This window comes from Haemaphysalis longicornis, unplaced genomic scaffold (genome assembly GCF_048455015.1).
Source record: "Haemaphysalis longicornis isolate Haplotype H1 unplaced genomic scaffold, Haemaphysalis longicornis Haplotype H1 scaffold_2, whole genome shotgun sequence".
Classification (NCBI taxonomy): Eukaryota; Metazoa; Arthropoda; class Arachnida; order Ixodida; family Ixodidae; genus Haemaphysalis; species Haemaphysalis longicornis.
This window is the reverse complement of record NW_027526295.1, coordinates 161,487,562-161,514,499: the sequence shown is the minus strand read 5'-3', so window position 1 is coordinate 161,514,499 and position 26,938 is coordinate 161,487,562. Positions and strand designations below refer to the sequence as shown.

The window sequence follows — 26,938 nt, the reverse complement described above, 5'->3', positions numbered from 1 at the left end:
TGTTTCAGTTGAATAAAATGTTCACCTGCTGCAAAGACAAAAAAGTATTTTGATTCATTTTTCTTTCTGGAAAAACGCCTTATGAGAAAAGGGTAATATAAAAATTGATTTCGCTTATTGTCCAGATAGGAATTTGCGTTGCTTGTAACATCTGGTGATTGCATGACAGCTAAACAGCTGAACCCAGCAAAATATATACTCATATATGAGCACTTTTGTTTTTGTGTGTTTGTTTACGTAAAGTATTCGGAACAAGTGAACTCAAGGTTAACATATCTAGGGAGGGGCACGTGTGTCGGTGTTGGCTTGGCAATGCTAGAAGAATTCACTTATTTGCTCAATGAAAAAATATCTCGTCTAAACCGAGACATAGCACAAAGAAAACAATTGCGACTATGCGACTCAAGAAATAAGTAAAGCTATACATATTCGTGGGCGAAGAAACACACTAACACAATTAACATACGCGCCTTCAGATATGTGCCCAATATTTTTTCAAATATGTCGGCTGAAAAACAATGTATTAACAAAAACGTTTACTTCTCTCACTTTCAGCACATCTGTATTGGGTCCTGTAAGCCCTCATTGTGAAAATCCCAGAATTGTTATTCAGTTTAGCAAAGAAGGATTTATTTATTTATTTATTTATTCGTTTATCTACATCGCCATTACTGGCATTACAGTGGAGGGGTACATACATGAAAGCTTACAATGCAAGCAAAAAACAGAGTAACAACGTCCAGTTTACACTAATACATGCGCACACACATTTTCACAAAGCCTTCACAAACGCTCCATTATCAAGAATACTGACGTGCAGATGGCAGGGCGTTCCATTCCCGGATAGTTTTGGGAAAGCTTTGGGAAACAAAACTCAGTTTTGCTGCGATATTCACGTACTTGTGGTCGTGTCGCTGCGATAATGTAGTGCGGTGAAAGTAAGTACTCGCGGGGTATTCCAACGTGATTGTAGCAAATATAAAATAACTTTAACCGCAACTTCTTCCTTCTTAGTTCTGGCAACTCTCACACCAAGGACTCTTTTAAATTTGTCATACTTTGAAGACCCGCGTAATTTGCAGAAACATAACGAGCTTCTAGGTTCTGTACTTTTTCTCATTTTGTTTTATCCATTGTTGTGGGCGGGTCCCACGCAGTACATGCATATTTCAATACCGTTCTCACGTAGGTTTGGGGGAACTCTTTGGTGTTTCTACGCAGAAATGAAAACTTGAAAGTGAACATTTCGACAGACTTCTCAGTTCAGAATGAAATGAAAACATGCGACAGGCTTTTGAAGCTATAAAAATCAACATGCAGATGCCAGCACAGTGCCGGAGTAAGGAAAACACCTAGATACTTAAATTCACCAACAGTTTGCAACGAGTACCCGTCTATAGCGTAAAAATTTTTCGAGGCATTTCTTTTCTTCGTAAAACACATGTGTACAGGTTTTTTTCAGGTTTAATGACATGTGCCGCTTGTGACACCACAGCTGAATGTTGTCCAAATCGCGTTGGATGTAGCTGAACGATTTTTTTAATGGCTGGCCTTTTTTTAATTTGCGGTTCCGGTTTCGGCGCCGCCGGCGCCGCCGCCGCCAACAAAAATTCGCCGTGCGCCGCCGCCGATGAATACCCGGCGCCGCGCCGCCGACGCCGCCGCCGCCGACAAAAAACGACCACCACGCCGCCGCCGGTCAAAACCGACACGGCGCACACCTCTACTAGAGTGAACTAGAATACTTGGGTAGTGGAAAAAGCGGCGGCCGCCGAGTGAGGCACTTCGTGTCAACCCCACGCGGTGGCGCTCGCGTGCCCCGCCCGAGCGCTTTTTCGCCTCGGGTAGCGGCGGGTAGGCGTGCGTTGGGGCAGTCTCCGAGGGGCTACAGTTCTTTTTTCGTGTAAAAACCGTTGATAATGCTATTAATGTACCAGGGTTTTTATGGGAAAGGTAGCTACGTCGTGTATTTACCGTTTGCTCATTTCTTCATCCCATTTGGCCAACCGAGCAGACCGCGCCGTGCTTTTTTTTAATTCGAGCTCGCTATCATGCCGATATTTTTTTCTTTGTTGTTTGATGATTTTGCTATCGTATTGTGTCAACTGAAAAAAGAGTGGCGTGCTTTAGGCTGGCCAGCATACGTCACTTCTGCTTTTTTTCTTTATTTTCTTGCTGATTTTTCGATCAAGATCTGCATACCGAGCAAACTGCGTCGTGCGTGCGCAAATGTTTCCCATTTTCTTTTTTCAAATTTGACCCATGCAGCACAACTGACAGATGTCTTAAAACTTCAGTCAAGTCAACGAAAAGCGGCAAATACAGGATTCGTAACCGCAATTTTCAGATCGAAAAGCACCAAGTCACACGGCATAATTTTATTGCGCGATCATTTTAAAACTACGCACTTTTCGGCGCAGTGAACACCTACAAACATTACATAATACATTATTTACATTTAATTATTTACATCTACATTACAACAAAAAGAACCAAGAGTATTTAAAGAAATGTGGTGCCTGCTAGTCTCCTCCTGCAGTTTTACAAAGCAAGATATGTGCAGCGGCTTAACTCCAAGTAGCGTGCACCCGCTCTCTTTTTAGCTCTTGAGCGGTTGATCGACTTTACAAAAAAGTGCAAACGGGTGGTTACATAAAAGGCTGTCACCTGGACTGTGACTTGGAGTGCTGATCACACCCAACAGCACTCTGATGTTTTTGTTTGATGATAGCCAGCACATCTATGACACTATCGTGGTGCAGCTCGTGAGTGCTGAAGCAGCTCGTGAAAATATTCTCCAACTGCTCGATGAATCTGTAAAGGCGACCATGGGGGTAAAGCAAACCTCCATTATCCCGAAGCCTTGTGTACTCAGCTGCACCTAGCCTCAAAACGGTGTCTTTTCCTGTGAGTAACAGCTGCACAGCATTCCTCACACTCTGTCTTGAGGACAGTTTTCTTGGCAATTCGTACCCGCAGACATAGAAGATTAACATCTTGTCGCTTTTTGCAATGATGCATGCAGCGTGGTCTGAACTTATATCGGGCGCCTGCTGCTGAATGTGAAGTTCCACCCCAGACAAGTGCGTGCGCGTGCGTGCGTGTTCACGCGAGCGTGCGTGCGCGTGTGCGCGCGTGTGTGCGTGCGTGTGTGTGCGTGTGTGTTCGCACGTGCGTGTGTGCGCGTACGTGCGTGCCTGCGTGTGTGTGTGTGTTAGTGTGTGCAAGTGTGCCTGCACACACACACACACACACACACACACACACACACACACGCAGGCACACACACACACACACACACACACACACACACACACACACACACACACACACACACACACACACACACACACAAATTTAAATAGGCCTGAGCCCGCCAGACTGTTTCTAAATATCAGCCCGCGTCCGACAGAGTATGCATGAGCCCGAAAAAAATCGGCCTTTTCAACCTAGAGCGACTATATATACAGATATATCGCATTTAATTTACTTAAACTTGGACCGAGCTTTGTAGAACACACACACACACAGTTATATAGTAGCAGCGAAAGATATTTTTAACGGCGCCGCAGTGACCTCGCACTTTGATTTTTTGTTTTCAATTTAAGCTAAATGATCAATGCGGAAACATTTTAGCATCAACCATCACGAAGACACTGCATGCATGCGCTCGGGCAAGCACGTCCCAAAATATTTTTTGTGGAAGCCCGAGCCTGGCCCGGGCCTGAGAAAATGCATGCTACCTGGCCCGGGCCCTTGCAGTGCACTAATCCACGCAACACACACGATACGTTTTAAAAACCTCACTCAAGTCAGCGAAAAGCATCAACATTCGCAACCGTACGTAGTTCTAAGAAAAGCACCACATGGCACACTTTATCGCGCGATCATTTTAAAAGTGCACACTTCATTGGAACGCTGGTTACCCATTAACATAAAATAATTACCGCTTTAGAAATGCACAAGTTCATGAAATGTGCTGCCCACGTCTTGCAAACGTAAGATAATTATGAACAGTTAGGAACTCAACAAATAAAAGCGGGGTAAAACAAATCGCAAATATAAAATATTTCTAGCAATCACATAAATTTATTAGGGGTGCAGTCCCACCCCACAATATTGCACAATCCTTTCAAACTGCATGAGCCATGGCCCTTCTGCAATTAGAGACCGTCGCACGCATAACACCCTGTCCGTATTACCAATAAAAGACAGAATCAAGAACACTTAAGGATCAGTGCAGTGCCTGCAAGGCTTCTCTTGTAATTACACACAAAAAAGACCATGTGCAGCGGTTAAAAAACGTCAAAACACAGCGTGAATCACCGAACAGCAGCATAGCGGCACGTCGATCAACGCGCGCCGCTTTGGGATCTCCTCGGGCGGGGCACACCAGCGCCACGCGCGGCGGTTAACACGTTTGGCTTCAAGGGCGCCGTGGGGAGCAGCCGCCGCTTTTTCCACTACCCAAGTATTCTAGTTCACTCTACCTCTACTCCTCGCTCGGACGGGTCACGGTTGCGATGATTGCGATAGCGACGGATACGTTTTAAATGCATAGCATTTTAGTAACTCACAATGTCACGCGGCGTTGGCGTGCCTTGTCGTAGTCCGCAGGCGCGCCTTGACGTAGTCCGCAGCCAGGCCACTACACTATAAAAGAAATAACAGTTTCCGGCGCCCGGTTTCGAACCCATGACGCCGCGGGCGGAGCGCAAGGTGCCCGGCGCACTACCTACTGAGCCACGAAAGCGACACACATTTCGATCCACCGAACGCGCCTTATATCCTTCACTCATTTCTTGTCCCGCGCCTCCGCAAGATGGCGACACGGGTCCCGCGATCGAGAGATACGACTTGCCGGCGCACCCCCTCGGAAGTGCTGTGCATTTGATCGTGCCCCTCGCGAGGGGGATGTCTTTTCTCAAATTTAGTTTCTTCTTTGTTTACACAGGCCGCTGACGGCGGCGACAGCGGCAGGCGACGGGCCGTCGCCGTCGCGGGTTTATTTGTTAATTTACTCCCACCTCCTCATCTCAAAACAGGCGCATTGTTATTTCCCCTTTTCCGTGTTGCCTACATTGCCTTTGCGCTGAGATTGCAGACGATCCGCGTTTTGATGCATCGGTTGTAGCAAGGTAAGACGACTAACAACAACTGGTTGTTCTCAAACGGCCGCACTGGATGCTTGTGATCTCGAGTGCGGTGAACGGCGGGGTTACGAGACTTTCGGAAATAAAGGCGGCATTTTGGAAGCAATCGGTATGACTTCTAGTGTGTTTACGGCGGCGCGTTCGCTCTGAACGCGTAGGCGGGGCGCGCAGCGAGACGAATGCAAGAAGTCGCGCATATACGATTGGCGACATCGCTTGCTAACCGCAGTTCTGGTGCTCGGTAGGTAATTTCTTTGTTATTTTAGCGCATTTTAAGCGCACACAACCACGGTAACCTACGTATTTGTACTTCCTCGATCCTCAAACCGATCAGCTCGCTAGGCCTTTCCCGCATGACAAGCCTTGCTTGGGTGACGCTGCCAGGGGAGGAACACTCCTCCATTAGCTCATGAAAGGGGGAAATCTTCCTCCACTCCTAGGGGTAGAAACGCGCTCCTCCCTCTTAAAGGGAGAATCTTTCTACCTCTTAGGGAGAAATATATGATACATTCCTGTTCCACCCTTAAGGGAGAAACTACCACACCCTTTTTTCTTAGAGTGCACACCACAAGAAATTCAAGTTTACCTGTACAGTTTTACTTCCTCATCTTTTACACAGGCACAAAATTCTCGCAAAATCCCCCATTGACTCACTGGGCATGCTCTCGATACATACCCTACCTCTACATGCCAGCCTCTTCTATCCTACCTCCAGGAAATTTATTCACGAAAGTACTTCACTCCATAGAGTTTAAAGTAATGATTCCCTAATCTGACGTTCCGATCGTACGCCGCGATGGACGTGATTGGTAGAAGTGTATTCAGATCGGCACTCGCTGCCTTCGCGGAAAGTACTATGGATTAGATCGTGCAGCCAGTTTCGTTTTCATCGTGGTCTCGCATGAACGCCTCTGCTTATGCAGGGTAAGTGGAAGGAGCGTTCAAGGATACGTTGCACCTTTAACTGAATGTCGCACGCGCGCTGACGCCGCACTGAGTGGAAATGTTCTATAACCAAAGTTGTGGATCGGGTGCATGGGTTGTCAATTCATTGTCGGCCCAGCGAGCATGAAAACACAAATGACGGCGCTGTATGCGGCGAGTTGGCCTGAAAATTAGGAGTTGCGGCGGCGCTCATGCGGCAGAACAAAACATCTTCGAGGCTGTCGAAGATTGTGAACTGCTTGGGACAGCCACACTTTTGGCAGTACGTATTCTGTGGACCTGACCACAGGGTAACGCTGGCGTTTATTCTGTGAATGGTGCCACCGTGTAGTTGAGCCTTATTCATTTAAAGCGACCCGAAAGATACCTATCCACACTTATTTACATAAATAATGCGGAGAAGTGACTTAAGAGGACATGTTAAAGCAAAAAATCACCTAGGAAAACATTTTACTGCTGGGAATCGAACACGGGTCGCTAGCGTCAAAACACAAAGTTGTTCCCGAAGTCGACGAGTGGGGTCGTTTTAACCCGTAGGCTTCCAATCAGCACATTACCATGTGGTCTGGCCCACAGAATAAAGCTCAACATTATTCTGCGGTCTGGTTCACAGAACAGGCAGTGCGCACACTTTTCGTGTGAACACGGGCTCCTACGACGTAGATGCGTTGAATTATTCTTGTTCACTGTAGCGTAGACTAGTCGGCTTGATGAATGTCACTTATTCGGGCTGGGCATGCTATCCAGCCCGGACAGCGGAGATCAGCTTCGGCTGCTTGAAAGGGCCCGCGTGGCAGCGACCGCCCAGGGACTTCTGGACTGAGAAGACCCCCGCATTGTCATGACTCCAGAGCTAATATAAACATAAAGTTTATTCTTCCTTCTCCTCCTCGTCCAAAGGTAAACGGTTCATTTGTTTCTGAGGAGCAGAAATCATTTTGTTAGCAATAAAAACTACAAGCGCTGATCTTTTACAAATAGTTTTTTTAAAGTCCGCGTTCATTTGTAGTTGACGGCAAATAGCGAATGTACTCTGCGAACCTCCTCAACCCCGCATCCGCTTTTTATCTAAATGCGCCGTTTTATTTCGTACAGCGCTAGTTTTCAGCGACTACCTTTCTTGTGTGCAATGTAATTTGTAAACAGTGAACTGCGCAGTAAGTGTTTTTTAAATAAAAAAAAAGTCAATATGCGCCGTCATAGCGCACGTTTCGAGCCTACGAAATCCGGTTTCACTTCTACCCATCAATTCTATAGAAGCGTAAGCGCTGCTTCAGAGTTTGCGCTTACGCTAAAGCCAAGTTCCTCTGTAGTTATTATTGCATCAAACTGCATGCTTCACGTGCGTCGCATTTCCTCTGGCCGATGCGAATTTTTAGGCAACGCGGGTGGAAATGACGTCTGCTTGTCTTGCACAGCTTCGGAGGCAGCCCTTAGATGGCCAAGGATTGATAGATTTTGCGCCATCACCCAGGACAAACGCATCATGTATTAAGATGGCTGCCTAATTTTTGGACGCCCAAGAACGTACCTCCCCTTGTAAGAGTATGATGATGATGATGATGATGACGACGATGACTGTAACGACGACGACAACGACGATGTTGATGATGATGATTGTATATAACCTGCATGCAACGCCATCCCTTCTTCAAAACACAATACACGCGCCCAATAAAAACATTCACGATAGCTAACAACGAATTAGCACTTCGCCTCCCCCCGCAGCGACGAAAAGAAAGTAATAGTCTTCTTACCCACCGGCACCCTATTTACACCCTACACAACGAGATAAGGTCAAGTCCGCGTCAAGTCGTTTAAAACTGTCTCCGTTTCCCAAAAAAATATTCCAGGTAGATGCTCAAAGGTGTGTCGCGGCGGACGTGTTAGAGGATGCAAAACAAGTCGAGGACGGGGAAAACAAGCCGCTCTTGTTGCTTTTTGTGCCACAGCATGGAGCTGTTTCGTTAGATGGCGTTTATGCGGCTGTTCAGGCGCCTTATGCTTCCCGCGGCGAAGACACCGGTGTTCCTGGGCTGAAGCGCGGCGGTCGGGATGAGCACGCATTCAGCCGCAATTTATTCGTTTCGCTACCGTATTTGATGCAGGTTCCTTTGGTCGTCTCACTCTTGTTGACTTGATCACCATTTTCTATGTTAAGCGACTCGAGCTTTCCTTCTGCGTGCGTGCTTCCTCCACGTTTGTTTTTGTCCGCTTTCACAACTGCCGTTGAAACAGCTTTGTCTGCGTCAATGGCATTCTTGTTTTCTTCCAGCTTTTAAAGATAGCCTTTTTAGGGATACTCTAACACAAAAATTCTGGCCTATATGTATGTATGCATGTCTGTCTGTCCCTCGGCGGCAGAACACTTCCACCTTTTGACGACATTTGTTGCGTCGCGAGCAGAGCCGGGGCGAGTTTTGTTGTTTTTTGTTTGAACGCTTGACATTATTCCGTTGCTCACTACTGCTCACATATCATTGTGTTCAGACAAAGCCGCTCCAAGAGGCTTTGTCTGGAACGCCGCTTCGAGGTGCGGTGTCGGACGCAGTTCTCTTGCAAGACTCATGACCTTAAACAGTCATCTTGACTATCGGCGAAGCATTTGAGGAAGCGTCTTGCCAACATCTGGGACACGTGAAACGAGTAACTGGGGGACAAGGTGCACCCAATATGAGGTCAACCTTCTGAATTCAGACGTTGTTCTGGTGGTTCTTTCTCGCCTTATTCTAACAGTGCTAAATAGCATGACGACTGCATGCTGAGTCCTGTCGGCGGCGTCAAAACGTGGTACCCAAGGCTCGGGGCCCACGTTTATTATAAACGTCGGAAGCCCCGTATGTCTCAATGTTGACAGACATGACGCCGACGAAGCCCGGAACAAAATGAACCTGTTTATGAAGATTTCTCTGCAATTCATAGACGCCCAAGTGATAGACATACATTTGCCTCCTTTCGTAACAATGTTCATAATGACTGTATACAACATATATATAACAAATTCGCGCTTTCAACCGGGGAGAACGAGGATAGTGTAGAACGACTTGAAGGAAGCGGACTCGGTTGTAGCGGCTGCTGCGGCTTCGTGCACTTTATTAAGTGCAGAGCACTTTAGGCGTTCGTATTTTCATCGTAGCTCGCTCTCTGGACCCAAGTAGAGCAATAGGGCGTTCCGTTGTAGCGCTGTCGTCGGCTTGCACATATTTTCCAATAAGCATGGGCAGTTTATTTCATATGCGAGCAACGAAGGCTGCTCTTCTGTGACGGACATGGCGAAACTTCTAATCCGTGAAAACTTTGAAGGTTGATTCCCAGATGTTTATGTTGCTGTTACATTTTTTTTGTGCTTGTCGGTAACGAATTTCACTGGCGAAGGTCATTCAGCCAGCTGAAAGCGATCAAAAACCGCTTTGATCAGTGGTGACTGACAGCTGCCTCAGCGATTTGTCGCTGCTCAGCGTGGGGACGGAGATTCTTAAAAGCGTCAATGGTGAGGATATCATCAACAAACTAGCGAGTGAAACGGAAACGCTTGTAGAAACGTGCAGAACTTTTTATCTATTCTTAAAACACGAATAAAAACAGAAAGCATGCTAATGCGTACACATGCCCCATTACAAGGTTGGATTTCGGCAAAACGCGAGTAAGGTATAGAAAATTTTGTTCATTTATTTATGAATTTAAGAGCAAAAGAGCCGCATGCAATAGGAATATGTTTTTTCTGTTATAAATATGTATATTTCCTGCAAAAATGTAAATCTGTTACCTGTTTAACAGTGAACAATGTTTTATTATTAAAATATTTTTGTGATGTTCGGTATCTATCTCATTTGCTGCAAGCGCCACTTTTTCTAAAAGATTTAGCTCCCCGCAGGTTCTGAATATTTTATTAATAAACCATGCAAATGAAATTTCGCGCTCAGTCGGCATATACCATATACTGCCTTAGGAGAGCTTAGGTTTGGGTTTCTGGATGAAATCACAAAACAGCCAGGCGATTGGTAGCTTATTTACTGTAAGGATGGGCGAACAGTTTCTGAAAAAGGACTACCTGTTTACTTCGGCAGTGCTCACACGGCGCCGACCAAAGCATGGGCTGCCGAATACGCCGCCGCGACAGAGGAGCTTGGCGGCTTTCATGCACTCTCTCTCGCCGACCAGCGCCCCTTGCGGCCTCTGCGCGCAGTCATCGCCGGCGGGGCCACCCTCTCCCGTAGAGAATGCGCGCGTTCCGCACACTAGACAGTATATTCTAGGCACTATAGTCCATGTTTACTGAGCGTTCGCGCCTCGACATGCCACTGCGCCGAGCGCCGTCTGTGCTTTGTCTTACGGTGAAATTGGGTGTGCGTTCACTAGGCGCTTTCGGTGCGACAACCGTGTATAGGTTGATATAACAACGGTAATATTTTTCTAGTTAAAGCTACAAGTTACGGTACGCTACATCGGGGAGTCATTGCGGGGTGACCAGTTTTGACCTTGAGAGCTAGAGGTCAAACCACACCCCCTTCCGCAAGCGCTTGGATTGGAGGAGCGGTCAATGGCGGGGAGACATGGGCGAGGAGGGAACGGAGAAGCGCGCGGGACCCGTGCCGCCATCTAGCGGAGGAAGGCGAGGACGCCGATGCCGCAGCGAAAAGTGCGCGCGACGAAGGAAGGCCACGTGCGCGAACAGCCGTGTGCGGTGGAGTAGGATGAACATCAAGCTGGGGTCGCTCGTACAGCGGCGACGCTTACAGAACGCCCTTAGGCGAAAAAGAGAAAACACGCTATTGTTCCGTCCAGCTTCGCTACCTTCAAGTCTTACGCGTTAGTGGGAGCTTCCTTCATTTTTTTTTTGTCCTTTTTCCCTTTTCCCATTTTTTCACGCCCCGTGTGCGCGATAGTTAACTAGGCTGCACGCAGGTTAATTTTTTTACCTTCCTTTTACCTCCTTGGGTCTTCCTACCTCAATGGGCACCGGTAGAAGACGTTATTAGACCATAGAGCGGGACCTTAAAGGGGCACTGACACAAAAATTTAGCATCTTGTTTTTTTCGTTGCGATAAGTAGCTAGTGACCTACTTATAACCTGTAGAAACCTCATATGCTTCAGCGTGCGACGGTTGTTTAATTAGAGGGATTTTAAATGCGGCCAGTCGCAGTTTCGGTTTCAGCGAGTGCCGCGAAACGATAGATTTTGTGGATTTTGTGTGAACAAAGCTGACCACGTGACCGTCGGAGGGATATCACAGAGCAGAGCCGCCGTAGCACTGTCGAATCCGCATCGACGGCAGTTTCTGCGAATGCCCCCACGTACTGATCTCGTGAGGCGCTTAATTAAAAAGCGACCGTGGATGTGACGCAGGCGCTGCGAGTGCAAATGCTACCGCGGCTAAAGACGACGCGCGACGCTCGAGACGGTGGGTGGCAAGACGCGCGCTGGGAGCAGCCGGCCGGTCTGCCTACAGGTCCGCCTACAGATGTGTTCGGCTCAGCACTGCGGCGGATATTCGAGTGCCGCTCTCGTAAGCGGTGCAGATGACAATTTTTAATGCAACCCGCCATCGCATCATTAACTCCTTTCTCGTGTAAGCCACTATGGTCGGGACTTGGGGACAATTTCGTGCAGCGGTAACAAGCTATCACTCGAGCTACCTGCGCCGGCCTGGGCCACTTCGCGGCCGTGGCCGCCGCCTGCACAGCGACCGTGCGGCTAGCTCAGTGAGCTTTTCGTGCCTCCGGCGCGTTTTCGCATCCAATGGTAATAAACAGTAATAGAAACAGTGCCTGGAATCGCTGTAGAACTTTGGTCGCGGCCAGCTGCCCGATGAGCTTACGAAATCACGGCGCCTCCGCCGCCAACGATCGGGTCGTTCGTTCTCGAGAGCAGAAGCTCCGCCCTCCGGCCCTCCGGCCCTCCGATTGGAGCGGCGAGCCGGGCGAGCCCGCGTAAAACGCCGGTAGTGCGGAAGCGGCAAACACAAACTCGTGACGTATTTGGATGTTGTTTATTTACAATTGCGCGTGGTCCTCTGCTGGCTGCTCGGTTGCGTTTCGCACACTTCAAAATTGATTTTAAATATGTTCTAGGCTGTATTCGCCGCTGATATTTTGCAGATGATGTATATGTGTTCCCACCAATCTATCTCCGACGTTATCTCGCCTTCAAAATTTTGTGTCAGTGCCCCTTTAAGTATACCGTTTCATTTTTAGGCCTGATGCTACTTGACCTTCAAGTTGACCTTTCAACTTGACGACACAGTTATGTGCGTTGAAATGGGGGTGCAAGTTGGCGTACGTATACCTCAAAGCGTGGCTTAAGGCCTAAGGTCGGCAGTCGCACATACACGTTACCGCTTCACCTATTGCACATCAGTACTTGCGCAAGCCAGCTGTAAACAGAAAAATGCGGGAGGCTTCACACAAAATCAATCCGAATTCAGAAAAGGAACGACAACCCCTGCAAGTAAAAGCACATGTATGCAGCTGCAGCTGCCCATCAGCTCGCCCAAATTTTTTGTACACTTTTTTGTACACGTTTTTGTACAAATTTTTTGTAAATGTACACTGTCAAATATACAATGTTTGGGCAAACTCGTACTGTTCCTCTACTCCACCAGCAAACGCTATGAATGTACCCAGATGTCAACATTATTCCTAATTCCTTCAGTACGGCGGGCCTTGTAGCCCAGTTTTAGCTTCGGCGCGTTTAACACCCAAAATCTTAATTTTCTCTACTTCATCGGAGCAGAGGTTAATTACCTACAGTTTCTTTTATTAGGTTTACGCTGACTGGAATTCACTCGGTCTTAGATCAGTTCACTCGGAAGAACGTCAGGCTCAGGCGATTTATTCCCAACCAGCTTAGACTCACGGAGTTTCCCATGGGCTCATGACCGGTGCTCTAAGGCGTCGGTGGGCTCACGGGAGGTTAGGATCTGACGGGTTCAGTCCCGTAAACCCATAGTGGGCTCCCGGTCACTTTGACTCAAACTTACGCATTATTTTGAACCCAAGTTAGTGGTATCATGAGTAAGCCTGCGGAGTTCTGAAAAGATGTCTTTAATGTTTGAAAAACGTGTCAAATCACACAACAAAAAATTCACCACGAGAGACGAACAAATCGGCAAAGTTTTCGTTTTCGGCAATGCGAAAATCAAGGCAGGTAGTCTCTGAAGTTGTAGCCGAACAGTTCAAAGTCGTAAAAATACCGAGCGTACAGTCGCATCACTTGGTCGAACGTCAGCTGCGAGAAGTATTCCTTGGAGTCCATCGTGACGATGCCGCCGACGCTGTATCGCGAGTTTTCCATCTTCAAAGAGAAGTGGGTTTCCACCCCGGCAAGAGAAAGAAACGTCGGAAAGTCGGTGCTCGCCGTCTCCAGCTTACCGACGAAGGTGTAATCCAGCAGGCAGGGCTGGCAGCGAGCATAATACGGCGACCAGTGCTCGTCCCACGTGCCAACTGGCATCGCGAGTATAAACTCGACGTACTCCGGGAAAGTTGGACTGCGGTTCTCGACCTTGACGCCCGGAATTTTGTCCCAGTAGCTCTCGTAGGCCCATCGCATCTCGTAGCGACCCCTGAGGGCTTTGTCGATGTAGGTAGACACGATGCGCTCGAACGGATGCCTCACAAATATTGCCTGTATAAGGAGATTGTGGCAGGGAAGAAGGCATTGAAAGAAGACCTCAGCAAATTGTAAAATGAAAGTCAGCGCAATGTGTGAAATAGTTCGTTAGAAGGAAATACATTTTGTTCATTGAAAAACATATAAAGACGAAATACAAGTTTGGCTCACGCCATTATTGTACGAATCATACCAATTTTAACTCAATATAACAACAATAGGTTACGTAATAAGGGAAGCAGTTGAAATCCTGACGACCCCCTTGCCTCTTTGTGGCACTTCTTTAGTGTCGTCATAGAAATTAGTTCGTGCGATTTTCGGCATCACACAGCAGTTACCGTCAGTAAAGGCGAGCCCTTTACCCTACTCCGATGACCTTCATCGTTTGCTGTAAAGCTGATATGGCTACTATGGCTGATATGGCTAATATGTGTGATATGTGTGATATGGCTGATATGGCTACTATGGTTGATATGACTGATATGTGGAGCTGATATGGTAGGTGTCCCGCACGAAAACCAAACCTCCCGAGGCTGCAATGTCTGTGAAGCGCGAAACATTAGAAAACGAACGTCCCGGTGTTGGCGTTGTTAGCATACGTGTCATAACTTGGTATCGTAAGTAAACTAGTTCTAATACGCAACTAAGTTGTTAATACATATACCCCCTGACAGGAGGATGTTAGTGTGTTGATTACCCAAATTACTTAGGACTAGCTGCATATATATTTTGTTTTATTGCAGCACTGATATCCGTAGCCGCTACACCGTGATACTAGATTTAAGAAATTCTCTTAAGTATACACCATCTGCAAGACTATAGACTTAGACCTCAAGCTTTTCTCTCGTTACTGGGATGTGCATTTTGTGTAGATTATTTGTCAATAGGCGCAATTTTCTATATCAATATAGTAAACGAAAATGTGTGTCGATATGTTTATGTGCCTGTCTCGACAATGACCGCCGCCAAGAGTTTCCGAATTTTTTGCTCATACATTTCTCTATATTCCATTTCTCCTCGATGTCGTTCTTCAGAGAACTGCTGGTCATTCGCTTTCACAGAGTGGAACGAATCATAACTGTTTTCTTATGCTTTAGAACGAAAAGTCATTGCTTCGAGCCTTAAAAGCTAACCCCGGGAACATCGGCTTCACGTGCGGATGGTGCTTCGACGGCCCCCGGACTCGCCGGAGCACGGCGCCAGTTAAATCGCGGTTAAGCATTGTGCCTGAAATACGCCAGAGTTCCTTCGCGCGTTAGATACAAAGGACCAAGAAATGAACAATTTCAAGCTTGTAAATGTGACATTTCAACTATATTTTGTGCCAACGAATAACGGGGTATGCGAGAGCGCTTCGTTGCAAATAACGCCGACCTTTGCGCGGTGAAACAGACAAGCTTGTGACCGGGCTCCACAGCCTCGCGGACAGGTACGCGTTTAAAGGCATGCAAGAACGCCTCATTGGGGACGGCTTCGTGGTGGGTCTCATAGACCAACTTTTTCGCAAGAGCTGCACATAGATCCAAATGTTACCCTTAACAGGGCCCTGGCAAGGTCGAGTACCAGTGAAACCGTAATGCAGCAACAAGCGGAAATGAAAGAGCACAATAATTTCACGTGTCCAGAAATATTATTCGCGGCTGTAAATCAGAACCTGATATGCATAAAGAACGCATTTCGCGTACCCGAAACTACAATGAAAGCAAAGAAAGTTGTAGTCTTTGCGTGTTGATCTGGCACCCCGAAAAACAATTGTCCAGCGCAGCAAAAACAGAGCAATTTTTGCCGACGCATTCGGGCCTTTATAAAAGCATACAGGCAGCAGATAAACAACTCCACGAACTCGGCGAACAATGCGAGCATTTTTTTGGCACCTAGGAGTTGCCCCAGAACTCAAATTCGGCGCACTAAGTCACGCTGCTTATAAACGGCCAAAAACTTCTAAAGAAGGTCGATATTTGATCAGTGGTGAGCGTTGTCGGCGGTGTATTTACACGTATTCCAGGCTACTTGGAAAAGGCTGAAAATTTGGGCCTATTGATCCATTCATTCCAACAAGAGGAAAATCTGATGTCCAAGTGACTTATAAAGGGAACTGGTAATGCCAAGCGATGCACTGTCTGCCAAAAAAATTGCCCCCACCTCCCCGAAGGGAATCGTGAGGAAGTGCGAATGCATTTCTTGCGCCGAGAGTACACGGCGTAGTAATTCTGCCATCGCCTTGAGAGGCGCAGTACCGGCGAGGGGGAGCTGTCAGGCGAGGGGAGAGGCGCGCGCCGAGGGTGAGTGCAAACCTAACGGGGGGAGAGGCGGGCCAGCTGCAGAGCATGTGACGTCACGGCGCGAGGAGAGGGGGAGCAGACGCAAAGGCACCAGCGCGCGGTCAGGTGGGAGTGTGACGTCACGGCGCGAGGAGCGGTGCGGGAGCCAGCGCGGGCGCGCGCAGCCACGGCGCGGGAGGCGGAGCGCGCGCGGGTCACGTGGGGTGTGACGTCGCTGCGCCGTTGCTACAGACGCTCCTCTCCGCTCCTCGCGCCGTTGCTAGGGGAGAGGAGGAGGAGCGCGAATGCTTATAAAGTGCATCGGAGGAGGGTCGCTTATAAAGTGCATCGCACAAAAAAAATTCCCCCGCATTTCCCCGAAGGGGAGTATGAGGAAGTGCGAAGCACGGGGTGATGCTATGAGGGGGAGTTTGTTGAAGTTTGGTGGCATTTTGCCCGTTAGTTACATTAACACCCCCTCGTGATCACGTTCGGCTTAACACGCCTCGTTTGTCCCTCTGCGGAAATCTTGGTGAATTAACGTGTATGTTCGAGAGGAGGAGCGCACCGCACCGCAGCGCACCGCAGCTGCGAAGCGCCGACCGGAGTGAAGGGAGAGGAGGCGCAGTCACGTGAGAGAATGCAGAACTAGCGGGTTTGTAGTATCACGTGTACACCACGCAGTTATCAAGCCGCTATAACGCCGCTGAGTCGCCAACGCACGCCGCTGACGACGTAGTTTGAATGCGTTAAAGATATAAGGCGCGTTACTAACACTGATATCAGCGTCGCGTCCATGGCTTCACAAGTCCGGCCTGTGCCCTCGTCGGGGAAGGTCATGTCCAGCGAGAGCTCCCCACAGGCGACCGGCGCAGCCGCGCCGGACCGGTTTTCCCTTGACCCGCCGTCACCGTCCGCCGGCCCGTCCGCCTACCGCACCCTTCTGCCCACGCTCCCCACCGGAAAGCTCAGCGAGAACGCGTTGTTCTTACACGGAGATCCGTCGGCGCGGCCCTACGGGGTCGAAGACTTCGCATCTGCCCTCGAGAACATCACGGACTTGAGGGCGATCGAGTGTCTCGGCCCCTTGCAGTACAACCACGTATGGATGGTTACCTTCAGAGCAGAGAACGAGATGGAAGCCTTGGCAGCACGGACCGAGATTGTGGTGAAGGGAAGGCGATGTCTGGTCATCAACCCGAACCAACGTGAAGTCGCCGTTAAGGTGCATTGGCTTCCACCAAGGGTGCCTGACGAACTGATCGTGCGGCAGCTGGAGCGCTTCGGCCGTGTGCAACGAGTTGAACGTGATGGCTGGAGAAAACCCGGGCTCGCGCACATGACCGGTACGAGTAGGGTGTATCACATCATCCCGTCCAGCCCCACGTCGCTGGAGGACATACCGCACCAGGCGACCGTGCAGGGGTGCCCCATACTGATAGAGGTAGCTGGTAGGCCAGCACTGTGCCTTCGATGCTACCACACCGGACACTATCGTAGGAGCTGCAGGACGCCGTGGTGCCGTTCGTGTCGCTCCTTCGGCCACGACCACGCAAACTGCACGGTCTCGTACGCCGCCAGAGTCAAGCAGCGAGCGTACGCACGGCCTCAGCTGGAGGAATATATGGACGCGGACGACATGACGGCCATGATGAGCAGCGCAGATCAAGAAGCAGCAGTTTCCAATGCAACGCCAACCGATAGGCCCAGCCCGCCCCCCTCTACATCTCCCCCGCCGGCCTCCGAAGTCCCCGCAGCAGAGGAATGCAGCAACCCAGAGGAGGTCAAGGAGGCCACGGGAGAGGAGCGAGAGGGAAAGGAGGAGCAGCCACGGCCGGAGGACCCCTTGGCGTGCGTGGATACAATCCAACCAACGCCCCCTCCACCGGAGGATCCCGGCGCCGTGGACCCCCAGGAAGACAGCAAAGAACCTGAAAGCCCAATTGTGACGCGCCGAAAGGCACGCGGCAGGGCTGGAAACAACACCGGCCAGGGAGAAAGCGGGTCAAGGAACCCCGAGGGACCGAGATAAAAGCAGTCGAGGTGAGCGCCTTTCCCACAATGAGCCTCCCCCAAACCTTTTTAAAACTAGCCACGCTTTACGTAGTCAGCCTTGTCTCCGCAAAACGGAGACTTTGGCTATTAGAACTTCTGAATCAGGAAAAAATTGATGTAGCCTTTCTTCAGGAAACAAAAATCGGAAACCCAGACGATGCAAAAAATTTTGTACGCCTGTTCGGCAATCAGTTCTGGTGCTTTCACACTCTGACCGAGACCCGAGCAGGCGGCGCAGCCATTCTCGTTAAAAAAAATGATTCGGTCAAAATCGTCGACTGCGAATTGGGCAAAGATGGCCGATTCAGCCTAGTGGACGCATTTGTGGGAAGGGAACTCACCCGTTTCCTGTGCATGTACGCTCCCAATGACCCACCATCACGAAGTGAGCTCTTCACCGCCACCCGCCCTCTTTTGAATGTCCCATGAAACGTAATATTTGGCGGTGACTTTAATTGTGTGATGGAAAAAAGTGACAGAGCGGGTGGGTGCAGCAGCACCGATGCCTCGTCGCGAATTTTAAAGTCAGTAGTTCGCGACTGTGACCTGACCGACGCGGCCTCGGGACGGAGGTGGGCCACCCCACGATACACCAGATGGAGTGGTGCGTCTCAGGCCCGGCTGGACCGGTTTTATGTCTCAGGAGACTTACTCTCACGAGTACAAGATTACGCTGTGACTCCCGTCCCACTGTCTGACCACGGCTTAGTGACATGTGAAATTAGGTACGATGTAAACCAAAAGCATGGCAAACTAAATCCCCGATGGATAATGAACGCATCGATCATGCAAAACCCAGAATTCGTAGAACGCGTGCGGGAAGAAATAAAATGCTTGGGATCTCGCACGATAGGGTCTAGCGAGTGGGAATCTTTCAAAACTAAAATCAAAGAAGTTGCAACCACCATAGGCAGGCGAGAGGCCGCGCGTTGTAGAGCTACCCAAAACCGCCTCATGTCAACGCTCCGAGACCTCATCGAGGCGGATGAAGAGAGGCCTGGGGAATTTCGCGAGGATATCCGCGTAACTAAAAAAGAGCTTTTCAATGAACTGGAACATCGCTACTGGGGTGCCTTGGTCCGCAGCAGGGAGCAGAGAGTTGAGCAGGCGGCACAGCCCTCGAAAATCTTCCGCACGCTCGAGAGAGAGAATGCTACCCGGAAAAACATCACCGAGGTTCAACACCAAGGGCAGCTCGCACGTGGACCGCGTGAAGTGGCAAGCGCCTTTGAGGACTTTTACTCCAGCCTGTTTAATTTGCAGATCGGATTGGACCCCATCCCCGAGGACGTTCTTTGCGAGCTCCCAAAGGTATCGGATGATTTGAGAGAATTAATTAACTCTCCAATAACTGCAGCGGAGGTAGAATCCATAATTAAACAGCTACCCAAAAACAAGTCCCCAGGTCCAGACGGGATTGTCTCAGAATTTTATCAGGCTTTTCAAAAAATTTTAAGTCCGGTACTCGCTTCAGTTTTCGAGGACACAATGCACAAAAAGCTACTTCCTCCTTCCATGCGAAATAGCCACCTGGTCCTCCTGCCGAAAACACCACAATCCGATCCAATTCCAAGCACATCCGATTTTCGCCCCATTTCCCTTTTGTCGTCGGACTACAAAATCTTGGCTCGGATACTCGCTCATCGACTCGAAACGGCCCTTAGTCCGGTGGTGGGCCCACACCAGACTTGCGGTTTTAAAGGGCGAACAATAAATTCTAACCTTCACTGGATGAGGACCGCTTGTGAGGCGGGAGAGCTAGGGTTGGCACCACTGGCTGTGCTACAGCTCGACCTCAGGAAGGCATTCGACAGGGTAAAACGGCCTTTCCTGTTCACACTCCTCAGGCACTGCGGAGTTGGAGATGCCATGATGGAGTGGATCCAGATATGCTACACCCAAATCACGACGAGCATAATCGTTAATGGGCAAGTAGGAAACCCCATCATAGTACAAAACTCTGTCCGCCAAGGCTGTCCAATGTCTCCACTACTTTTTGCTCTTTACCTGGAGCCGCTGTGTCGCATGGTTGCTGCGTCCACCAAAATCGAAGGACTCGTTATGGGCGGACGGGAACTCCGAGTGTTGGCATATGCCGACGACGTTGCCCTTATCTGCACAACAGCTGCCCAAGCTGGAGAAGTACTCCGACTGGCACATCAATTGTGCAGTTTCTCCGGTGCTGAGCTGAACCTTGAAAAATCCGAGGGAGCCTGGGTGGGGTGCTGGGAAAGAAAGCCGCGCAAGTGCTTCAACATGCGGTGGTCGGACCGCGTTGAGACATATCTAGGGGTAAAGATCGGAGTGGGCCAGGCGGTGGCGCCTCGGTGGAAAGCAAAAGTTGACGCGGCCGAATGGAAGCTTCACCCCTGGAGGAACCGTAACATATCCATTTACGCAAGGTCCCTGCTGTGCAACATGGTAGCATACCCCGCGATTCTGTACGCAGCGCGCATCACCACCATCGATGCCGGCTCGATACAGAGGTTACACCGGTCGTGGGCGGTGTTCGTTTGGCGCTCACAATACGAGCCCATGCGCCGAACGAATCTCTTCTGGAGCGTGGAGGGGGGAGGCATAGGACTGATAAACGCAGAACTCAAGCTCGTCGTCCAGCGCTTCATTTTCTTCCGCGACCAGGTTGACCCGTTCCTTCAAGCGGCCATCCAATGCCTAGGCTCCTTTCACTTGCGGCCGTGGCTTGCCACGTCAGCGTCTGTCGATCACGGCTCTCGCATCACCGGGTTCTACGGGGAGATAGCGAACGCGGTGGCATCACTGCAGACGTATTTTTCTTGGGAATACCTGCTCACTGTGAACCCAAGAAAGTTATACTGGGACTTAGTAGCGCAGACTTTGCCACCCCCTCTGTACCGTCAGCCTCCGGTCCCTCAGGGTGGAGGCGATGTGCTCAAGCGAGTCAGGCAATCGCCCATCCCAGTCGGCACAAAAGATTTTTTTTTCCGTTTCCACGCGGCAGTGTTGCCAGTCATGGCGCGTCAGCAGGAGCGGGGCTTCTTCCTTCCCTGGGGCGCCGGGTGCCTCCTGTGTGGCAAACCTGAAACCGCAGAACACGCTTTCCTTGACTGCAACACAGCGAGGTATTTCTGGCACGAAATACAATCGTGCCTCAGAACATCGTGGAACGTCACTTGGACGGGCCTCAAGTTCCTGTGCGTGGACACAGAGCACCCCGCTTTCCGTGATTGTGTCCTAGCCATTGGACTCCACTCCCTCTGGAAAGCGAGGGTAGATGCAGTGGAGTGCGCCCTCCACCCACAACCCGCATGGCGACACTTTCTGCGGGAGGTCCAATGGACGGTTAGTGCATTGGGCACATCTGACTGTGACCTGGAACTGCGAAGGAAGCTCGCCCGAGGCAGCCATGCGCTGAAGCGCTACAAAACAAATGAGGAAAGACGCAGGAAGGGACACGTCTAAGGCATTAATAAAATCAAAAATGTGACTGGACCGTTTAACGAGCCAGCGCATCTACGTTGACCAGCCCCTCTTTAGAGGTACAAGAGAGATTAGCGCCAGCTAATAGGACGCTCACAATTCCTTCAGCCCTTGTTTTTTGTATAGTCTGTGTTGCTGTTCTCTTTGTCCTTCTTTTTTGCTTGGTTTCTCTTTGCCTTTGTGTTTTTTTTTTCTTCTCCTGGATTTACGTTTGTTGTCATCTTACCACTCAAACATGTAACGGACACATCCGCTGTCAGAGCTGCTCCTGAACCATGTGTAACACTCGGCATAACGTGTATATTTATGTGTAAATAAAATGATTGTTTCAAAAAAAAAAAATCGCGTCCGTGGCTTAGTCGGTGAAGCGTCGCGCTGCGGCCGCAAAGTCCTCGGATCGAAACCTGGCGCCGGATGCTGTTTTTTTTTAATATAGTGTAGTGGCCTGGCTGGCGCGCCGAGAGAGGGTGTTGCGAGCTGGAGAGTAGTGAAGGGGCTTTAGGAGAGTAGGCGAGGGGGGAGAGGAGGCGCTATGCGAGCGCCCTCACGCGTCGGAAATCCGGCGCCGTTGCTAGGCACGGTAGCTAGCTCCGTTGCTAGGCTGCGGACGGAGGACGGCGGTGGAAGCAGGAGTAGGCCCGACTAAGAAGTGCTTCGCACTTAAAACGTAAACGAACCACGGTGCAGGCAGCCGGAGTGGCAGCAGGGCCGCAGGGCCACACCGCAGCGCTGCTATCGCGGTACGCGCGCTCACGCCGAGAATTCCTTGAGTGACGCCGAACTTCGCCCTCACTCTCGCTCTGGTGCTTATCGTGCTTGATAAATTTTAGTGCAACTTTCGGTCGCTCAACGGCTGACGTTCGCGACAAAGGGAATCATGCGGCACCGCGTAAATCGAGCACATGGCGCTGTTGCGCAGTAGCGGACGGCCGCAGGGCCTCAAACAGCGGTGCTCTGAAGGAACGAAGAGCCGTTCTGTTTTACAGAGAAGCTGTGTATGGCTAGGATCGAGCACATTATCCCCAACTAAAAAGCTATGAAGACAGGCATCACAACCGAGCGTGGCACCACCTTGTAAAAAAAATGTTAACAGTCCTAGGCCCTCGGTATTTTGATCAGACGGCGTATATTTCTTCTACAAATGGCCGTCCTTGCAATGCACATGTGTCTAAAGGTGAAGCCGACCAAGCTGATCGGTGTAAGTTTGGTTTTCGGAAGAAGGCTTTTCCACATTGAGTTGCACAGTGAATCATGTCAACTTACGAAAGCAGCATGTTGCAGAAAACGGCTCTAACTCTTGTTTTATAAAAGCTATGCTCAAAAAATTATGACAATTAACCGCCACGACGAGTGTATCATTTTGCCGAGTTTCATTTACTTCTCGTAATTTAAAGTGAAGTTGGAAATATAGTGGCATTCTCGTCTTCTGTCAATACATAAACTTCTAAAGAGGTCGATGGCAACTTTCCACCCTACTGAGGACCCTTTCAAGCTATTGAATGCCGTTTTTATCTGCTTCCGTGAATGAAATCCACCCGATCATTTCTTGCTGATGGCACGCCTGCGAAGAAAATTCATAGCCGACTATATATCGTTGTAGCCAATTGAAGCAGTGTTCAAAGGATCCACTGTAATAAATATTAAACCCGCTACCTGAGACAATGCCGGAAAAGCGATTTCGGCAGAGAAGCAGAGCCCTAGGCTAACGTTGCCGCATCTATAGCTTATCACTACAGACCGGAACTTTAGGCACGAAAAATCAAGGCTTTAGACGCCTATATTAGGCACTGAAAAGTGTTATTCAGGCATTTGTTTTCAATAAATACTGTCATTTAGGACCATATAGGTTCAGTTTCTATATTCTTCAGTAGCATATTTTACGACAAACTTTTGAATTTCAGTAAATACAGCGGACAGGCATTGTGCTGTGGGAAGGTAATGTTATTCTTTCGTAAAAATTAGCCACACAAGAGCTGCTATTTTTTTATTTATTTACAAGTACCCTCAGCTGATCGCTGATTTACGTAGACTGCTCCTTTACCCAAAATGCAGGGTCATTCTACAAAAAAAAGAAACGCTTAGAAGCCATGACAAGCCAGACCAATCTCAATGATTTGCGGCATGAAGTTGCACCTCATTTCAGTCGATAATTGTGTGCGAGAAACAACAGTCAACGTTCAATGAAGTTGAGGGAGGGTGCTTGTGCTTCGGTACGCTTCATGACCTGAATACAACTGGAATATAAGAATTTTTCTGCTCAGAACCTTCGGCAGTTCTTTTAACGCAATCAATCCGTGAATTTGAAGTCAGACAGGATGGCAGCTTGCTAAACAGCAATGGCTCTAACGGCAACCGGTGCTTTAGGGATGGAGGCGGATCTGCCCTGGACCTTCGAAATGAGCTGATCATTTTAAGCCAAAGTGGCGCCCAAGCTGTCAACTGCGGAAATGCATTCTGCTAAGAATGTCAAATAAGCCCAAAAATGTGTACACGAATGTGCACAAGAATGTGTGGTCTGGAGTAAATAATTTCGGATGTGATGCTTTTGTCGTCTGAAAAGCTGTTGGTATCAGCGACGAGTGTTTTGCAGTAGTTTACCGCCCTTATCCGAGTTTTTCAAGGGCTAACAACGGGCTCTGGCGGAAGAGCCACAATCGGTAACTGCTGCTTGAAAATACACCTACAGACGGAAGAAAGACCTTAACTGCAAGTATTTGTTCGTTGATAGAGCAGAACGACCTCCCCACGTCTTCCCGGCACCGAAGAATCCCATAGACAGTGCAGGGAAGTGCAATAATTCCCTACAAATTACTCAGCCATTCTGTTCTGCGCGAGCAGATGACTGAGGAAGCTGGGGGAAAAACATAATTCAGGAACTGTGCCCTGTACCCCGATTATTAATATTAGACAGTACGCAACATTATCTGCAACTAATTCCCTTATTGCTAGGTTTCCAAATGCCCTTGAAGGTTACCCAGCACGGCAAATGACGGCTGTCGATATCTTCAATCCAGATGACCGAAGTGCACCCCCGAAAAGACCGGTTTACTTACGCTTAGAAAGAGAGCCACCCACAAGACCACGCGCGGAATACCATAACCAGAAGTATACAACAATAATCACCCTGTCCCGAATGCCCGCCACCTTCAGATGTTTACCTCATACTACCTAAATACTGGCTAAATAAAAATGGCTAAAGTAAAAACAATGGCTAAAGTAAAAACACAGTATACCGTAGTTATGGGGGACTTCAATGCTAAAGTAGGCAAGAATCAGGCTGGAGACAAGGCAGTTGGGAACTATGGTCTGGGCTGTAGAAATAGCAGGGGGGACCTACTAGTTGAGTTTGCAGAACGGAATAACCTACGCATAATGAATACCTTCTCCTGTAAACGGGAGAGTCGGAAGTGGACCTGGAGGAGCCCGAATGGGGAGCACAAAAATGAAATAGACTTCATATTATGCGATAACCCTGGCGTCGTGCAGGATGTGGAAGTGCTCGGAAGGGTAAGGTGTAGTGACCACCGCATGGTAAGATCTCGAATTAGGATAGATTTGAGGAGGGACCGCAACAAGCTAGTACGAAAGAAGCCGATTAATGAGCTGACAGTAAGACGTAAAGTATAAGAATTCAGGATCGCGCTGCAGAACCCATATTCCGCCCTTAACGAGGAAGCCGAGCTTACGACACAGGAAGCCAGCGACAACCTTACACGCATTATCACGGAGTGTGCAGTAGAAGTCGGGGGCACTATGGCTAGACAGGATACTGGTAAACTCCCCCAGGAGACGAAAGATCTAATCAGGAAACGGCAAACCATGATAATCTCCACCGCAGCTGACAGAATAGAACTAGCCGAGCTCTCGAAGTTAATCAGTAAGCGTAAGACAGCTGACATACGGAAGTATAATATGGAGATGATCGAATACGCTGTAAAGAACGGAGGTACCCTGAAAGCAGTGAAGAGACGTCTTGGTGTGGGGAAAAATCAGATGTATGCACTTAAGGATAAGCAAGGCAATGTCATCACAAATAGGGATAAAATAGTCCCAGTGGCCGAAGAGTTCTATGGGGATCTGCACAGTAGCCGGGACATACAGGATAATGCCGAACGAGACAGTAGTTCAGAGAGGTAGACATCCCACCAGTAACGACCGAAGAAGTAAGGAAGGCTTTGAAAGAAATGAAAGGGGGCAAAGCACCTGGTGAGGATCAGATAACAGCAGACCTCTTGAAGGATGGCGGAGAAATTGTGCTTGAAAAACTGGGAAACCTGCATACGCAATGCCTAATGACCGCAATGGTACCGGAATCTTGGAAGAACGCGAACATCATCCTAATCCATAAGAAAGGCGACATGAAGGACTTGAAAAATTACAGGCCGATCAGCTTACTGTCAGTCGTCTACAAGGTATTTACCAAGGTAATCGGTAACCGAATCTCTGCAACCTTAGATTTCAGTCAACCTAGAGAACAAGCAGGGTTCCGTAAAGTTTATTCAACAATGGACCATATTCACACGATCAATCAGGTGATAGAGAAGTGCGCTGAGTATACTGAACCCCTATATATAGCCTTCATAGATTATGAGAAAGCATTTGACTCGGTCGAAACCCTAGCAGTCATTCAGGCATTACGGAACCAGGGGGTAGATGAGCATTATGTAGGAATACTAGGGGATATCTACAATGGGTCTACAGCTACCATCATCCTCCATAGGGAGAGCAGTAAAATACCTATAAGGAAGGGTGTCAGACAAGGAGACACAATCTCTCCAATGTTATTCACAGCATGCTTACAAGAAGTATTCAGAACGTTGGATTGGGAACAGGTGGGAGTAAGGGTTAATGGAGAATACCTCAGTAACCTCAGATTTGCTGATGACGTTGCCTTGCTAAGTAACTCGGGGGACGAATTGCAAAGCATGCTTTCCGCACTGGGCGAACAGAGTAGAACCGTGGGCCTGAAAATTAATATGCAGAAAACTAAAGTAATGATCAATAACCTCGGGACAGCCCAGCAGTTTGAGATAGGTGGCGAGGCAGTGGAAGTGGTAAGCGAATATATCTACTTAGGCCAAGTTGTGACCCCAGATCCCAACCATGAGGCAGAGATAATTAGAAGGATCCGAATGGGGTGTGGTGCATATGGCAGACATTCTCAGACAATGAATAGCAGCCTATTATTGTCGCTGAAGAAGAAAGTGTATGACAGCTGTATCTTACCGGTACTCACCTACGGGGAAGAAACTTGGAGGCTCACTAAGAGGGTTTAACTTAAATTGAGAACGACTCAGCGGGCAATGGAGCGGAAAATGATAGGTGTAACATTAAGGGACAAGAAGAGAGCGGAGTGGGTCAGGGAGCAAACTGGTGTTAAAGACATATTAGAAGAAATTAAGAAGAAGAAATGGACGTGGGCAGGGCATGTAATGCGAAGGCAAGATAACCGC

The 26,938-nt window shown here is 48.9% G+C and overlaps 1 protein-coding gene across 7 annotated transcripts in view; it reads right to left on the bottom strand.

Annotated features, from left to right (window-relative positions):
• LOC144169408 (carbohydrate sulfotransferase 8-like) overlaps positions 1-26,938 on the bottom strand; it is a 64,823-nt gene that overhangs the window by 26,973 nt on the left and 10,912 nt on the right. The window contains exon 3 of one of the 7 annotated variants that reach the window (XM_077698536.1): positions 13,135-13,725. The exons of the other annotated variants lie outside the window; for them this stretch is intronic. Coding sequence (XP_077554662.1) covers positions 13,237-13,725 — 489 coding nt within the window. The 3' untranslated portion in view covers positions 13,135-13,236. Of the gene's footprint in view, positions 1-13,134; positions 13,726-26,938 lie in introns of those variants that run through there. 7 annotated transcript variants of the gene reach the window in all.